General features: G+C 46.9%; 1 protein-coding gene across 1 annotated transcript in view; it reads right to left on the bottom strand.

Annotated features, from left to right (window-relative positions):
* The window catches only part of Tiam2 (TIAM Rac1 associated GEF 2), a 140,387-nt gene that overhangs the window by 34,172 nt on the left and 87,716 nt on the right, over positions 1-18,499 (bottom strand). Inside the window, exon 15 of the mRNA XM_059272808.1 lies at positions 10,778-10,881. Within this exon, the coding sequence (XP_059128791.1) occupies positions 10,778-10,881 (104 nt within the window). The remainder of the gene's footprint in view (positions 1-10,777; positions 10,882-18,499) is intronic.

Genomic DNA, 18,499 nt, shown 5'->3' with positions numbered 1-18,499 from the left:
ACACTTTTCCTAAATAAAGTACCTAACCATCCTGATCTTCACTCATCATGACCTTAAAAACCCCCACACATCTGAGAGGTTTTAACATCAGTAGACACTGTGACAGACCACAGATAATCAACGCTGATTCCAATCAGGTCCTTCTGAGGTTTGGTTCTTTTAAGCAGCTCTCCACATTCAGGAAGACGAGAAGCAGCAATGTCAGGCAAAGGACTGCTCTCAATCACGCATTCGGGTAGAAGGATGGGCAGGGAGATGTGTCAGCTCGGGGTCAACACTCAGACTGGAAGGATGGGCAAGGAGACATGTGGCTGACACTCAGACCAATGCAGAAGTCTGGTGACTTCAGTCAAGGACAAAGCATTCATCAGTCAAGGACACGGGGCAAAACCTACCCATACTCCTACACCCACTGTAGGTCCAGTCCCCCTAAGGCGGCTCTAGAACCTTCAAGTAAAGCTCAGACTGAGAGGGAGGGTTTGACCTGAGAAATCCAAGTTCTTTACTTTCTTCTCTGCCCCAAAGTGAAATTATCTGAGGCCTCCATAACTGTTTACCTCCAGGCAGAGGGGTGTAGAAAGGAAACAAACCCAGATGCAGAGCTGGAGGGCGGGAAGTATAGAGGATGAAGAGGAATGATGCAGGAATATCACCATTCAGCCCTATCTTGCCTTTCTGCAGAGGTGACCACATGAAGAGCTGGGGACAAGAGGCACAGACTGCAGACCCCATTCCACCCCCTAGGTGGATGAGCCACTCTGAATTTAACACTTTGTCTAGTGAGGATAAGCGGACCCCCCTTAGAATCTCGTCTCAGACAGGAAGAGAGCTCAATCACAGCTCCTGCTGTATCAAGGGAGAGGAAGAACATGTAGCTGCAAACAGATGTGGCCAGGTGACGGGTTTCCTGGCGGAGAAGCATCTCTGCCCAGACAGGGTCAAATCCTTGGGTGGCTTCAGCTCTGGGGCGTCTCCGAGTCACTTCCCTGTGAATCATCACCCCAGCAGCGAGAGGGCATGTAATTATCCCTTCAGAACTTGGGTGCCTGACAGCGAGTTAATTTCAGAGCCAACGCTCCACCTGACAAGCCCTGCCCTCTGGGGTGACTCACCCTGCCGCCCTACAGCGCAGCCTCTTTGTGGCTTCATTTTTGTCCTTCCTCTTCCATTTGGGATTCAGAAGTCAACTTTGAGTAACAACTTAATTTTTTTTCTTCCAGAAAAATTAAAAAAAAAAGAATGTAAAAGAAACTGCAGAGAAGAATAAGAAAACAAAATACAATGGACAGGGGGGCATCTGAGGAGACCAGCCTGTTCACAAAGGGACCACAGAACCCGAAGATGGAAGGGGAGAAAGGACCGCCATGAATCCTCCCAACCTCACTGAGCCAGGCGCCATTATCCCCCTCTCTGTGAGAACCATCAAGAACCAGGAAAGGTATAGAGTGCCTGGGCTTTCTAGAGTTCGTATCTGACATTTCAGGTCTACCTTGTCTGTCAGGTCATGTTCTAGAACCTCTGCCTTTCAGGCGTCTCTACTGCTAGACAGTCACATATTCCAATAACATGGCAAACTGCGTGTTTTGTTGCATGAAGACTCACAGCCTCGGGGCCACACACAACCCCAAGTCTCGTTCAGTGAGCGGTCATCACGTCTGAGGCTTCCCAGACAGCTGAGTATTTCATCCGATGATACTCAATGACTGTGCAGTCCAGCCCAGCCTGCTCATAGCTCAGCCCCTGATGACAGCCTCTGCTCCCATTTCAAGGTTCTTCCATCCTGGCATACAATGTGGTCAGGGGGAATCTGCCATGGTGACAGGGCTGAGGCCAGCTGCAAGAATTATCGGGGAGGGATATAGGGAGGACGGCTTCTTCCCACTTCCTCCCTTCAGACAGGATTCCTTCCCCAGGATGAGCGCCCCAAGCTGCTTTCAGAACAGCTGCTATGGTCACATCTGCACCTCTGGGGTCTCGAGGCCACTCTATAGCTCAAGTACACTGCTTGTTCACTTTTTGACCTTCCCTGACGCCCTGAATAGGAAGAGAGAAAGGGTATTTTCTCTAATTCTGCAGACTTTAAATGATCCTCAGCAGGACAGGACTCAGGGGTTACCGCTACATGGCCATACCTGTTGGCCACATATCAGCCCTGATTACCAAGGGCTGACCCAGAAGAGCTGAACACTAACAGTCTGCAGCTAGGAACATGGGATGGAGGGCAGACAGTTAACTACTAAGAGCTCAAACACTTTTTCAGGCCACCCAACCAACTTTCTTGCCTCCAACAAGCCCAACAAACTTAGCATCAAGTCTCTTTTCCAAGGGAGTATAGCATTAAAACGACAGAACGTTGTACTGGAGAGCCAGGTACAAAATCTTGGCAACCTGCTCCTTCTCCAGCTTATATTCACTCCACCTCTCATCCGAGAGCTCAGATCTGCAGGGCTCTGACCAGCAGTGCCTCTCTGGCCTCCCTGAATGGCTGGACACTCACAGCCTGCCTTTTGAGGAAGACAGCAGACCAATCAAACAGCTTCTCTACCCGGTCACTTCAGCCTACTCACGACACTACACTTGAGAAAATTTCACTACATCGATTACTTGTTATCTTTATAAAGACAACAGAGGGGGCTGGAGAGGTAGCTCAGCAGTTAAGAGCACTGGCTGCTCTTCCAAAGGACTCGAGTTCAATTCCCCTGCACCCATATGGCAGCTCACAACTGTTTGTAACTCCAGTTCCAGGGGATTCAGTGCTCTCATGTAGACATATATGCAGGCAAAAACACCAATGCAAATGAAATAAAAAATAAATAAATCATTAAAAAAAAAAGACAATAGAAAGTCAAGTGGACTCAATGCCTAAGGTCCCTGGTGTCTGATTCTTTTTTATCCCAGAGAACAGCTCAGGAGACTTTGACAACTGACATTAACTCCAAGAAGACCGGTGGGCAGCTAAGGTGTTGAAGTCATACACACATATTAATTTCAGTAACATGTCACTAGGACATTCATATATTTGCATGTGAATTCTTATCTGGCATTGAATCTCCCCAATCCCTATCACCACTCTGATGAAGATGCCGAGACCTGAGTAGAACGTGTACTTGTAGACCTGTCAGGGGAGGATACTTAATCCCCTCAAAGCTGGGCAACTCGGCCCAGGTGACTGCTAAGTCCTGGCACAAGAGGACACAAACTCAGCTTTCTAACATAGTCCATTTTTCGTTTTGGCACGCCACTGCCTGAAAGAAAGGGCTCCCTGATGTGACATCATCACGGGAGATGGGTCACTGTGGCAGGATGCCATGCCCGAGTCACTTTTCAGGAACAAAGCATTTTGCCTAGAAGAAACCATCTCCCTGCCCATTAAAATACGAATTAGTTCAGGCGACTTGCATTTAAAAATAGGTACGTTAAGAAAAGACCATGAATACATCCATCTACTAAGCGCAGCTATGGAGACAGACTACTGTTCATAAATAAATGATGTTTTGTTTAACTTTCTAACAAAATATCTTACAACTCAAAGGTCCTGAGGTAATGCTGGAAACCCAATTGTGTACGCCTAAGGAATGCTGGGACACAAACCACGCTCCCCAAAATCTTCTCTTTTAGCTTCAGCGTCTTTGATCTGCAAGCTCTTAAAAGGCAATTCATGTGAAAAACTTAAGAGCTTGCACAAAATGAGTGGGCAGGAGTCAAATATTAAATACAAGTTATGTTCCCCTGGTTACAGGGAGGCTAGCTGACAGTGTGTATTCTTTTCTTCTGCCTTGAACACACAACAGGCCAAAACACATCTTTAAAATGATCAGATCCCAAAGAACACAACACACAGTTGCTACCCTGTACATCTCCATTCCCAATGCTCTCTGTTCTATCAACACGACGCCCACAAACTGCAAAAATAATCGCGGCCACAGCTACACTAGGTGATTACATAAAAACTCCTCTAAAATCTAGAAAATTAACTAAAGAGTAAGGGCTACACCAAAAACTCTGCTCGCCTTGCAGAAAACAGGTTTTCTTTCTTCTTTTCTTTTTTGTAGGTATGTATTTCACAGCAGTAAGCCCAAGCCCAGTACAAGCACGGGCTATGCTCCAACGAAACTGTTCAAGCATAAAATGATTTGCAGCAATCAAATTCTTTTCTCTCACTTTAAAATATAGTATACAGAGGAGACGTTTTTGCACAGGTCCTTCTGACATCTATTTCAAACTAACAAAGCTGTCTGAGGGATCAACTACAAGACCTCAGAATGAGAAAGGCAAGGTGGACAGTACCATAGAGCCAGAACACCAAAGTTCTCTTCTCGCCTCTAAATATAGAGTGCCTCAAAATTGCTCCCAGGACCCCTTCCAAACAGACCCAAACCCTGCCATTCACACAGCAACCTTTAGACATTGTTAGAGTCACATCAACTTTCAGTCTTCAAAGAAAACATGCAAACATGCCCTCGCTCAGATCAAGACCTGCACCCAGGAATCCCAAGCCTGTATTTACTTACACGCTTGCACATAAAAAAGGAGAGGTTCAAAGGCACCTGTTCCTTCTCAGTGTTGGAGAAGGAAGCAATTCCTAGTCCGCTGCTGCTGCTGGAGAGCGTGGAAGGCATACATCCCCTCCTGCTCTCATCCCCAGGCAAGGAAGTGAGAGGAAAAAAAAAAATCCCAAACTGTTCTTGCCTGTCACATCCACAAGGATGTCCTAGCGCCACCAAGCTCTTTCTCGGCTGCCACTATATTCCTACCCCAAACTCTGAGCCTGCCTGCACTGGAGAGGTACCAGGAGGTTACAGCAGATGTAGGGACAACAGATCCCCCAAGTGCCACGTGTCTTTACTGCCAGTCCCCAGTGCTTGAGTGGCTTGGCTGTGGGCGACTGCTTAACACACCTGGAGTACCTCCAAAACAAACCAAAAACTCCTTCAACTCCCTCACCCCCCCCAAAAAAAAATGATTTATTCCTTTCAAACTCCCCCCCCCATCATAATAGCATATGCCAACTGCTAACAATGCTAGAGAGAAAAAAAATCCCCTACAGGAGAGGCTGACAGGGTCACACAAAGAGCTGTGACAGTAATAGGCACCCTTAAATAGAGACAAGGCAATCAATTATGAACCATTTGCAGAAATTGTGGGGCTGTCAAAAGCCCTGGTTACAGCTGGGTTTCATCAAGCCAGGCTTCGTGAGATTTTCAATGGGAATTATTCCTTATTCTTAAGGCTAGAGTACTTGTTAGTAAAATACCCCACATGGCCCAGGTTCAACCAGAATCTAATCTGAAAAGAAGTTAATGACCCCTAAGAAGATCCAGGAAGCAGAGGCAGGTCCTCTCCCTGGAGAGCAACCGCCTCCTGCAGGCCTGAGCAGCTGCCGGCTAGAGGGCCATGGGTAGGGGCCCCTGGCAGACGTGCTCCCAGCACAGGAAAGAAATGCATCCCATTGCATCGGCAACTCCCAGTTCACTTCTGTGCAAACAGGGAGGAATCCCGGTTACAGATGGACTAGGGAGATGATGGTTCAGTCAGTACAGTGCAGGCTACGGATGCCTGAGGATCTGAGTTCAGAGTCCCAGAACCCATGTAAAAAACCCAGACCAGGTCTTGGGCATCTTTACCTGCCCTAGGGGTGCAAGTGGCCAGACAGGCCAATCTCAGAGCTTGCTAGCCACACAGTCCAGCCAAAGTTAGGGGAAAGACTCTGTCTTAAAAGTTGGCAGGTAAGGCTGGGCGGTGGTGGCGCACACCTTTAATCCCAGCACCTGGGAGGCAGAGCCAGGAGAATCTCTGTGAGTTCAAGTCCAGCCTGGTCTACAAAGTGAGATCCAGGACAGGCTCCAAAGCTACACAGAGAAGCCCTGTCTCGAAAAAAAAAAAACAAAAACAAAACAAAACAAAAAGTTGGCAGGTGTTAAAGAACTGAACCCACCCCCAATGCTGATCTCTGGCCCACAAATACATACTATAAAGTAACAATATAGTAATAACAACAACAACAATAAAAATACCCTGGTCTGTGTGGTGATTTCAAAGAAAACAGCACCCATAGACCCATAGGGAGTGGCACTATTAAGGAGGCACGGCCTTGTTGGAGGAAGTGTGACAATGTGGAGGCAGGCTTTGAGGTCTCCTATGCTCAAGCTATGTCCAGGGTGGTTCATAATCTCCTTCCGCTGCCTGAAGATCAAGAAGGAGAACTCTCAGCTCCTTCTCCAGCACCATGTCTGCCTGCATACCAACATGCTTCCCACCATGATGATAATGGACTAAACCTCTGAAACTGTAAGCCAGCCCCAATTAAATGTTTTCCTTTATAAGAGTTGTCATGGTCATGGTGTCTCTTCATAGCAATAAAGCCCTAACTAAGACAGTCTGTAATCCCTACTACTCAGCAGCTGAGGCAGGAGGATCATAAGTTCAAGTCATCCTAAACAACTTAATAAGACTGTGTCACAAGATTTAAAAAAAAAAAATCAAAAAGGCCTGGGAATCTAACTTGCATTAAGGAGTCGAATCCCAGAACAAGGGGGGAAACATATATATAATGGTACGATATCTAAATTTGACATTTCCTTGCCCTTTTCATTACATCCATCATGATTATTACTTTTGGTGGTCACTAATTCACTCTCTCCAAGAAACAAAGACGATGTGAGCAGAGTGACTGCTGGGCATCACCCTATTCTTCAGCGAACTGGAATCCCCTATTAGATGGAGTCACGCTCATACCTATAAGTAAGTCACTACTGTTGACTTGGAAGAAATTAGAGGTAAGTACTTCATCTGCTCACTCAGCCTGAGTGTTCCTAACCCAAAATGCAGCACTCCAGCATACCAAGAGAAGCAGTGGCCCACCCCTGCCCTGCGGGGCAAGGCTGTAGTTAAAACACAAGTGAACTGCCAACACCACACAAACTCACTTCTGCACTGTGTGGACATGGTGCACAGGAAACATGGATGGATGATGTGTTGACAAATGGGTCCCCCTCTCCAAGACAGAATGCAGTATGTCAAGATACTCAACCTGAACTTCTTCTGCTATGTTTTCGCTCTGTGTTCTTTGGTATGCATATGAGTATGAGCGTGTATGTGTGTGTGTGTGTGTGTGTGTGTGTGTGTGTGTGTGTGTGTGAGAGAGAGAGAGAGAGAGAGAGAGAGAGAGAGAGAGAGAGAGAGAGAGAGAGAAGAGAGCTTTCTCCACTCACCATTTTTTATGTTGTTTTTAAGACGGAGTTTCACTTATGTTGCTCTGGCTATCCTGGAACTCACTATGTAGACGAGGCTGGCCTCCCCGTTTTTTACAATGGAAAATGAAGCTCACATCATCCACATTTCCACTCTAACTCCAGCTTTCATTTTCCAATTCCAATGGATCACCACTGCTCACTTGTTTTTTGCTTAGCTATGACACACACTGTCAGGGGACAGTTGAAAATTACCTTACTATGATAATTCTTTCTCTTTCTCTCTCTCTCTCTCTCTCTCTCTCTCTCTCTCTCCTCTCTCTCTCTCTCTCTCTCTCTCTCTCTGGTTTTTCGAGACAGGGTTTCTCTGTGCAGCTTTGCGCCTTTCCTGGATCTCGCTTTGTAGACCAGGCTGGCCTCGAACTCACAGAAATCCACCTGACTCTGCCTCCCAAGTGCTGGGATTAAAGGCATGCGCCACCACTGCCTGGTCTTTTCCCTTCTCATGTCTCTTTTAGTGAATCTTTTTTTTTAAATGGTGGTAAAAAATTAAATTCCTTATTAGTAACTCAAGCAAATTATCACAGAAAGAAAACCATTATTCTCAATAGTGTTGAGTGATCTTCCTCCAAGCACTGTGCCATGCCCGTGCCTCGGGGCACCCTCACCTCCAACACAGACCCAGTTCTATGAGTGCTTTGAAGAACATGGCTTTAGGAAAATTAAGCCAAAACCAACAAGGCAAATGGAGTGGATGTTCTGTGGCCCTCTGCTCCACGCTCAGAGAAGATTGGTATAATATTGACTTTCCTAAAACAGTCCAACAGAGAAGAGAATGGAACTGTAAAGTCTTCGGAGAGAAAAAACAAAACTGTGTCCTAGCATGAAACTGAACATCCAGGTCCATGGAAGAATGGCAGAAACCAAAAGAGACGGCAGGGACTAGACGAGGGTGTGTGTGGGGATGGGGGGGGGAGGCTGAGCTCACAGCAACCTGAGACTGACGGGCTGTCACCTGATCCATCCCCTTCAGTGGATGTCACCAAGCCGGAAGGGTATGCCTGCTACAGGCTGCTTACCAAGGGACCAGGTCCTCAGCGTTAGTCTGAAGTCAAACGACACGTGGTTTTACCAGAACTGGCATTTAGAGACTGCCATTGCCTACATATCCTCTATTCCTGTTTATATTCAATTAAAAAAACAAAAACAAAAACAAAAACAAGAACTATACATTGGAATTGTAATCTCAAATTCTAGACTACACTGAAAGGCTAACTGATCATGAACAGTTGAAAAACGTTAAGGATGGAAAGGAAGACAGAAAATGTCACCCAGCACATGGCTGCTAAGCAGGTAAAAGGTGCAGTACTGTGGGCAATGATTGTACCTTCCCTAAAAAAGCCAAACGTGGAAGAGCCGTGATCCAGCAGCTCCACTCTCAGCTTCATACCCCCAAACCTGAAGCGAAGGATTTGAGCCGACGCATGGACGCCAATCAGCTACTGCACTACCACTCACAAGGGATGAATGGTAAATAAAATGTGGTGCCTACTTGCAGTGGGATATTACTTGACCTTAAATAGGAATGAAAATCTGACACATGGTATCACACAGATGAACAGAGAAGACATCCTGCTAAGTGAAATAAGACCGGAACAGAGCACAGGGTGAGACCTGTGTTTAGTTGCTGTCTATTTTTTATGTTTTTTTTTTAAAAGAAAGATTATCATGTAGCCCAGGCTGGACTCTAACTGGCTATATAGCCGAGGACAACTTTACACTCCTGGCCCTTCTGTGTTCAACTCCCAAGTGCTAGGATTAAGGCACCCATCATCATGCCGAGTGAGGTTCATAGAATTTTTGCTTTTATAGGTAGGGCATAGAATTGGCAACCTAGAAGAAGGTACAGACAAGATCATGGAATGGGAGGAGATAGAAAGTGAATGTTTAACAGGAATAGAGTCGAAGAAGTTCTAGAGGCCAAGGGCGGTGATAGTGGAGGACACCCTGATCACATGTCACACCACTGAAGTGCACCTGCGAAAACGGTTAAAAAGGCAAGGGGTATGTGTGTGTGTGTGTGTGTGTGTGTGTGTGTTACACTTATGAGTGTTTGCTTGTATGTATGTCTGTGTACCATGAGAGTGCCTGGTACCCACATATGATTGAAAGAGGGTGTTGGATGCCCTGGAACTGAAATTACAGATAGTAACTGTCATGTGGGTGATGGGAATTGAACCCAGGTCCTCTTGAAGAACAGGCCATCAACTGCTCTCAACTGCTTGGCCATCCCTCCAGGGCCTTGTTACGTATATTTTACTACAACCAAACATTGGAATAAACAACATTTCAAAAAATAATAATAATTCAGCTTTGGGTTTTTTTTTTTTTAAGTTAGGGATAGGAACGGGTTAGTAACTGAACACAACCTTGATGGCCAAGCTTAGGATGTCCTGAGGTAGGAATGACCCTGTCTCCCTTGCTCTTTGATAGTATGCCAGAAGCCAGGCTGAAAGGAAACAGTCCCTGAAAGTCCTCAATTCAAAGGAACAAAAACACGGCGCAGTAGGTAAAACGCTTGTCACGCAAGCCTGAGGGCCTCACTTCAACCCCCAGAAACCACATAAAAGCCAAGGGGGGCAGTGCACTTCTGGAACCCCAACACTGGGGAAGAGAAGGTCCCCGGGGCTCACTGGCCAACCAGCCTATCTGGAATTCAACAGGTTCATTGAGACTCTGTTCAGAAAATACAGACACTGACAGAGAAAGACACTGAACATCAACCAGAGCTGGCCTCCACAAACATAAACAGCATGCATGGGCAAGTGTACTCATACGTGGGCATACATCACACATGCGCACACACACACTCACACACACATACACTAACATAGGCAAGTGTACACACACATGGGCATACATCATACACATACACTAACACACACATGAGCATGCATGGGCAAATGTACTCATACATGGGCATACATCACACACACATTCACACACACTCACACACATGTGAGCATGCATAGGCAAGTGTACACATACATGGACATACATCACCCACACATTCACTCACACACACACACACACTCACACACATATGAGTATGCATGGGCAAGAGTACTCATACATGGACACACATCACACACATACACATTCACTCACATTCACATACACACACCCACACAAATTTTTTTTAATGGAGAAACAAATAGGTTGGCGAAACTATTATCGGTAATCCCAGTGCTTGAAAATGAGGACAAGAGAATCACTATGAATTTGATGCCTGCCTGGGTGACACAGTTAGTTCCAGACCAGCTCAGACTAGAGAGTGAGATTATGTCTCAAAAAAATAAATAAAATAACCCCCACACATACACCAAAACGACAACAACAAACCAAAAAGCACATGCACATACTCACACAAGGGTTTCAGTTTTTAGAAAGACAAAAGGGTTTGTATCAGCTGGCGGAACCAAGAGTAGGAAAATCCCATCTTTTACATCCCCAGCCTCAGGCACCAGTGGAAATCAGCCCTTGCCTGCCTGGCTCCCGGCTTGTGACCTGCTAAGCCAGTATCTTACCCGAAATGTCTGCTCCGTCTTCTCCCTGTGGGGCACCTGATCCAGAGTACCATCTGTCTGACTCCTTTTCAGGCCTGTTGGGATGTCAGGGACATTGCTGAAATCTGCAGGGGGAAAAAAATGACGAAAGACACATGGGTGTGGTCATTCCAACCTTTAGAGAAAGAGCAATAGACAAGAGAAGGAGACAGCCTACAACTCGGAGTAGCGGTCCTTAAAGACACCCGAGTTCCCGTACGCACACAGCTGGGGCCTGCGGGGCAAGATCTAGGCCCTCACTGACTGTACCAGCAGCATTTTCAGGCGCGTCTGAAGAAAGAGCACAACAGAACAATGGCTCCTCCCTTGTCACCTTTCCTGTTGTGGTGCCAACTACTTCACTGGGCTCTAATCTCAAATAACGAATTTGGACCAGAAATCCAGCAGCAATGACCTTTGTTGGTAGTTCCCTATTTTTGGCTAAGAGGAGACAAAATTGCCAGGGATATCTTGGAAAAACCAATGACGTGATACCACGGACACCCACAAGTCATAACTTGTTCACTTGCGAGTGTGACTCCCTTTCTGGCATCAACCACAGCTTCATCCTGAGAGCAAACCCTCGTCAAGCCCCTTTCACTAGTGGTGAGTCTTAAAGCCGACACTTATAAACACACACCACCTTCAACGATTCTCTCCACTCAATTTCAAGTTAACCAAAGTCAAGAGAGATGGAAAGACCCGCCTCTACACAGAATCAACACAGAGTTTTCTTCCAATTCTGGTATTTGATAGACTGCCCCCCCACCCTCAGCCAGGAAAAACCAGATGGTTTCCAATCCCAGGCATCTACAAGTAGTGAGCCCGTCTGAGTAGGCTGAGCTCAAAAATAAATGAGGTGACAATGGGACTGTTAGACACGACCAGGACAAAAAGCCACTGGAAGATCTGGAGACGCCAAGAGTTGAGTGGTGGAGAGGGATGCAGGTACTCTAACACCACTGAGGATGGAGGAGAGGGTCTCCAGAACATAGCCCAGTGGTCCACAGAAATCTGCAATTTCACCTTCTCTTTCTCTTTGCCTCTTCCAACATCCATCCCACCTTACATGGACACCAAGTCACACTCTAGACAGTTGTTACTATAAAATTAAATAAGCCTAGGTGAAGTGGTGCCCACCACAAAGGTAGGAATGGCCCCTGGGCAAGTTCCATATAGCAATGAAGGCAAGTATGTCTGGGATTGCCTCTCCCAGATTCCTATCACCACATGAAGCAACCCCTCACTAGCAGGTCCACTACAGGATAAATGAGACACTCAACAAAAATGTTCAACCTCAGTTCCTCCACTATGGTGGCCTTACCCTGATGTGTGCTCACCTTTGTATCAGGGAGAGCAACTTTATCATTAACACAAGGAAAATCTCCCTATTCCCGTGGACACAGCAACACAACAGTGCATCACTCCACCCGTCCATCCATTCATCCATCCAATATGTGCTTTTGGTACACCAGCTATTTCCCCAGAGACCATGAGAGGTGCTAGAGATGCAAAGATATGTAAGAGTCTGGGGTCTGCTAATGGGAAGAGGTGAGTGGCGAGGGTTGGAGGCAAAGGCTTGAGCGTCAAACAACACACAGGGCTGAGTGGGACTCAAGAGGAAAACTCACTCTCCCTGGCCATTAAAGGGTTTCATGAAAAGGAGGCACTTGACAAGGCTGTAAATCTGAGGGATGTTTATTTGTCTTAAATATACAGGCAGTAAGGCAGGGCAGGCAACAAGGGGATTCCATGAGTGGGTAGCAGCGAAGAAAATCCAAATGGTATGGAGAGTTGAAGTCCATCAGGGAACATGGTGAGTGTGTTGTGTACAGAGAGCAGGGAGCAGGGAGCAGGGAGCAGGGAGCAGGGAGCAGGGGGCAGGGAGCAGGGGGCAGGGGGCAGGGCCTGAGATACAGGAATTGAGAGGAAGGTAAGGCCTGGACAGCAAAGTCAGTCAGAAGGAAATGACTTAGAAGGACCCAGACGTTTGCAAAATAGAGTAACAGCAAATTTTCAAAATGTGAATTAAAAAATGGCCGGAGAAATGACAGCGTTTGAGGAGGTAAACTCCATACGGTCCTTCCTTCTATAAAGTGTGACAAGATGCAGAAAGCGAAGGCATCCGAGGAGATGCTGGATTTGGTGTCTTCGGTGGCTCAGTTGATGACCCTAGAACGGGTAAGGCATGGAAATGTCAAGCTTAGTTTCAGCAACGCTAAGATACAACTGGATCTTCCAGCAGGAGGTGGTCAGTGGTTAGGCCAACAAGGTCTTCACAGATGTGGGCCTGGATGTCACTGGACATCCTGGTAAAGTCATGATGCATGAAACCTACCACAGGAAATATGAAGATTCTCTCAAAAGGACCAAGGATGGCAGAGGGATGCAGCTCAGTTGGTAGAATACATACCAAGCACGCACAAGGCCCTGAGTTCAATCCTCAGCACCACATAAAGCAGGCATGAGGTACAAGCATGAGGTACAGCATTAAGGAGGTAAAGACGGGAGAATCAGAAGTTCAAGGTCACCCTTGAACTGAGCAAGTTCACGGGACTGTCTCAAAAACAAAAAAGACAAAAGAAAAACTGGACCCTGGAAACACCAATGCAAAGGGTGTGGGAGAAAACGAGACCCTTAAGAAGAGAAGCAGGAAGTCAGAGGAGCAGGAAGAAAAAGAGAGTAACATGGCAGAAGCCTCACAATGTGCAAGCACATCGCCTAGGTAACCAAATCAGATTAGAATTCTGCCGCCTTCACCTTGTAAACAGCAAGCTCCGTTATTTCCAGAGTTACCTCAAGCACAGGAAATATGACACACTGGCCATACATGTTTCTATTCACAATGGAGATTTCGACAGATGCCTGGCAGGTGCTGCATGCTGGGGACAGAAACAAGACCGAGTCTCCAGTCCCATGAGGAGTTCAGACATACAAGGGCAGGAGCCTGGGAGCCCGAGGGGCCAGATGGATGGGAGTGAAAATAGCATGGGAGGTGTGGGAGTGGGTGCCGAGCTAATTCTGAGTCACTCATTGAATACATTCGCAAAACTTTGCAACTTATGGGAAACTCTCCCAGCCACCGTTGGTCTCATGTGCTCATTCACTTCCTGAGACCACGCCTCAGGTAAGGAAGAGAAAGGTGTGGCTTGTACTCAGTGAACAGAAAATGGATATACTTCCTGTCAACCCTGTCCACTCCAAGGACCCCCTCCCCAACACTCATCTTGACTGCTGAGAGCTTGTAGGCGCTGCTGGGGCTCCTCTGTGAATGCAGGCCTGGGCAGGCTGGCCCCTGGAAACCAACTCTGTTGCACTATACCCTGGGACCCAGAGAAGTGTGCTCTAGTCATCCCTCAGATCCAAGGTAGGAAATCTCAGAGCTGTCCCACCATTCAGATGTCACAAGGCACAGTGTATCTAAGCACATAGAATCCCCAGGATGTCAATCATGAGCTAGCATTGTCCTGGAGATCGACAAGACTCTTGGAGAGCCAAGCTGGACAGGGTCCATGGTCGCCAAACTGACTTCAAGAGTCTAAAACTTCAGCAGTGACTTTTGTGACAGCCTCTATTTGTCATCAGTTTGACAGCCACCTAGGACATGAACCTGTGGACATGTCTCAGGGAGTTTCTCGATTAGGTTAAATGAAGTGGGATGACCCACCCTAACTGCTGTTGTCACCATTCAATAGGCCGGACGGAACACCAAGAGAAAACACACTGAGCCCCGGTGTTCATCTCTCTCTGCTTCCTGACTGCAGAAGCAATCAAGCAGATGCCTCAAGCTCTCACTGGCTGCTGGCCTCCCACCATGATGGACAGCAGCTTCCAAACTTCCCCACGTTCCTTTTGTCAGGAGACTTGTCATAGCAACAAATAAGGTAGTAACCTGTGTAATCCACACTGAGCAAGCCCCGCGAGTTGTTTCTAGAGGAGAAATAAGGGGAAAGTACATTCTGGAAGAATAGAAAACCAGCAATAAAAAGAGTGTAGGCTGGTCAAATCTGAATGCTTATGTACACAGCTGCTTAAGTATGCTGGGTACTGAATGCCTACCCACAGCCGCACCCACGTGCTGCCCACATCCTAAGCAAGAGGAGCTGAGTGAGGACATATATCCCATCCACCCCTGTCAAAATCCTGGGTTTTACCTGACCAGACCTTCTCCTCAGGACATGCACAGTGACATGTGTGAGGGGTTCTTCGTTGCTTCTGTAGGATCACACTAAGTGCATGCACCCACACTGCACCCAGGGCTGATGGCAATCATTAAAAGCAGCCCAGTTGGAAACCCGTTCACAGAGCTACTTTTGCATGTGGCATTAAAGTTATGCCCTTGTCTGTCTTGTGTACCTTGTGGAAATCAAGTTGGGGGGGCGGGTCTTTCAAACTGAAAACCCGACCATTTAATACGGCCAACAAGAGCTTCTATTCGGCCGCCGAGGGAACAAGGATGCAAAGAGCTACGTGAGCACCTACTCCCCTACATTTGATGTAGAGAATCCGGCATTCAGATGGGTGCCAGTTCCTGAGCAGTCAACCAGGCACCATGTTAGGAGCCAGCCAGGCTGACTCCAGACTCAACTGCCTTTCCTCCTTTTATCAGAGGTGTCTTCTAGAGGTGGACAACATGCCACTCAGTCTGTCATGGAAAGTCACTGCCTCTCTACTATGCCATATGCCCACCAGTTCTTGACAGACAAGCAGGGAAAACACAAGTCTTTAGGTATGAGACACCTAGTAATTCAGTGTCTCCCTGAACTGTGCGTCAGCACATGCCCCATTAGTGCCACTGACAGCCTCAAATCCTTCACGATTAAAGGGCAAGACCTGTGTTAAAATAGCATCTTGGGTGCCAGCCTAAAAATAGAAACTCCGGGAAATACTGAAGTTAAGATCGGTCCCATTCATGTACTTGGTGATTTTTAATCCACAGATTACAATTATATCGCTTCCAAATCTAGCACATTTAACATGCAAGATCGCATCAGTTAGTGTGCAAGAAAATAGGTTTCTCTATTTCTTTCCTGTCCCGTAAGAAGCAATACCTCGTGCGAACCCTGATAGGAACAAGGAGGAGTTCTCTGAAACAGTGGCCTGGGGGAAGCTGGACCAGGGCTTGTGAGCAGGGGTGTCCCTGTGGCATCCCACCTGAAGCTTGGTCCTGAGGAAGCCTGACTCTCACTTGAGGAGTTAGCTGTGTTTGTCTCATCTACCTGGCACATCCCATAATCCCAGGTAGCAAAGGAACAGGGAGGGCTTCCATTCTTTCCCGCCCCTAGACACCTCCCAAGTGGCAGCTGACAAAGGACACCTCCCGGCTGTTCGTGGCTGGCTACAAGGCCAGGAAGGAGTGTTGGCTCTGGCCTAAAGCTGCCGGGATAGAACCCGCCTAGGACAAGACAGCTGGCTAAGACCCTAGTGCTGTGGGATGTTCTGTATGGCAAATGTGTTGCTGATTGGTCAATAAAACACTGATTGGCTGTTGGCTAGGAAGGAAGTATAGGCAGGACAAGGAGGAGAATAAAGCTGGGAAGTGGAAGGCTGAGTCAGAGAGACACTGCCAGCTGCCACCATGACAAGCCGCATGTGAAGATGCCGGTAAGCCACGAGCCACGTGGCAAGGTATAGATTTATAGAAATGGATTAATTTAAGCTGTAAGAACAGTTAGCAAGAAGCCTGCCACGGCCATACAGTTTGTAACCAATATAAGTCTCTGTGTTTATTTGGTCATGTTTGAGCGGCTGTGGGACTGGTGGGTGAGAGAGATTTGTCCTGACTGTGGGCCAGGCAGGAAAACTCTAGCTACACCCTAGGACAAGAGTGAGCTAAAACCCACCCGATTCGAAAGTCTGAGAACGGTCCCTGGGTCCTCAAAAGCAGCAGCTATAAATGAAACTCACTGAAAGGCCTCAGGATGGCATAGAGAACTGTGCTCTAAACCAAAAAAATTAAAATTAAGATTAAAATTAAAAATGTAGGACATTTATTCTCTTGAATTTTTGAGAAATTAATGCTGGAAGTCATTGCAATGTGAATGTGTAACCCAGAATCCGTGTGTCAGAAAGTTCACTTCCACTGACGGTGTCAGGAGATGGGACCCAACTAGGTCCTCAGGACATGACATTAGTGCACTAGAGCATGACTCTTGGAGGTGCACACACTCTTCTCTCTGTCTTCTGCCACAGATGAAGAGGTCAATGGCCACTGTAGGGTCAAAGGCCAAACCTACTACTGTCCTGACCTTGAGCTTCCAGAACTCCAAGCCAGTGTTTCTGCTTAGAATTGACCCAGACTCTGGGATCACAGCAGTACAAATGGATAAGAAAGTAGTCACAGCATCGGACAAGCTGTGCTTCAGTGTGGGGATGAGTCACCTGCAGGAGGAAGGGCGAGGCATGAGAATGGAGACTTTCATTTGTCCTGGAGCCCACCAACCAACAACTCCCCCATTTCAAAGTATATTATAGTATACTGACGGCAGCACCATCAGGCCCAAAGGCCCTGTTTTGATCATGTATTTCTACTATCTCAAAATAAAAAAACGGCATCATTAACGACCTCCACCATTCATAAAAAGTGAAGTAGACTGCCCTAATAATGCCATAAGGAGGGAAAAAAATAAGCCAATCTGTAGCTTTTCAAAATGTGTTTCAGTATGTAAATGGCAGACCCAAGAACTCTGAAAGCCATTGGTAGGCCACTCACCCCTGACACTGCAGGGACACAGTGACCTGTTCCAGTGTTTTAATCACAGACAACTACCAAGGCATCATGGGGGACAGGCGGAGGGGCGCCAGAATGCTGTAACTTTTCAAAAAGGCAAAAACCTCTTGGCAAAGTTCTGAACAAAGTGAGTGGACGGCATGGTTCCCTTTGTTCAGCATGTGCTGCATTCTGTGGAAAGGTCTAGATCCCCGCGGCCTCAAAGAGGTGGTTTGCACTGACTTAGAAACGGCACGAATCCTAGGCTCAGTTCGTTGGGTGTTTTCTTCTCCACATAGGTGATGGTTAACATCATCTACTTGATCTAGACTCATTTAGGAGACAAATCTCTGGACATGTTTCTAGGAAGTTTCTTGTGGTGGGAAGTCTTTCTGGAAATGTGCTCAGTGCCACTGCATGGGTTGACACCCTACACTGTGTGAAAAGGAGAAAGGCAGAGAGTGCCAGCATTCCACTCTGCTGCTTCCCAACTGTGGCATGCAACAGGATCAGTCGCCACCAGGCTCCATTCACCATGCCTTTATAGCTACAGTCACCCACGATGCCTCTAACTAGAAGCCACAGTAAAGCCTTCCTTAAGCTGCTTTCTTTGACATAGGCACAAGAAAACTAATACCGTGAAATCCCCCAAGCCACCCGCAACATGTGAGATTAATTTGAGTGCTGCAGGAGATCCATCAGCCCCTGATCGATGGATATTCAGACAATGGTTTGTGTGGACTCTGGTCGTAATCTGCATGCTTTTCGGTTTCTCAGAGCTTCCACTGTGCAGTTCAATAGATGAAGAGCTCAGAAAGAATCGAGAAGAGCTGGAGAACTCTTCGCCCATTCAATTCCTTCACTTCAATTATCTTTTGCTTTTTTCTTAACTACAAATGTGATTTTAAGAGAAGATCAATATTCGAGACAGTCAAAGCTGTCAGCTGAACAACAGCACTTTGTACCTACAAAATTGAGATTTCCGCCACCCCTCA

The sequence above is a fragment of the Peromyscus eremicus genome, chromosome 8b (genome assembly GCF_949786415.1).
Source record: "Peromyscus eremicus chromosome 8b, PerEre_H2_v1, whole genome shotgun sequence".
NCBI classification, from domain to species: Eukaryota; Metazoa; Chordata; class Mammalia; order Rodentia; family Cricetidae; genus Peromyscus; species Peromyscus eremicus.
Note: the sequence above shows the minus strand (reverse complement) of the source record. Positions and strands in the feature narration are given on the sequence as shown.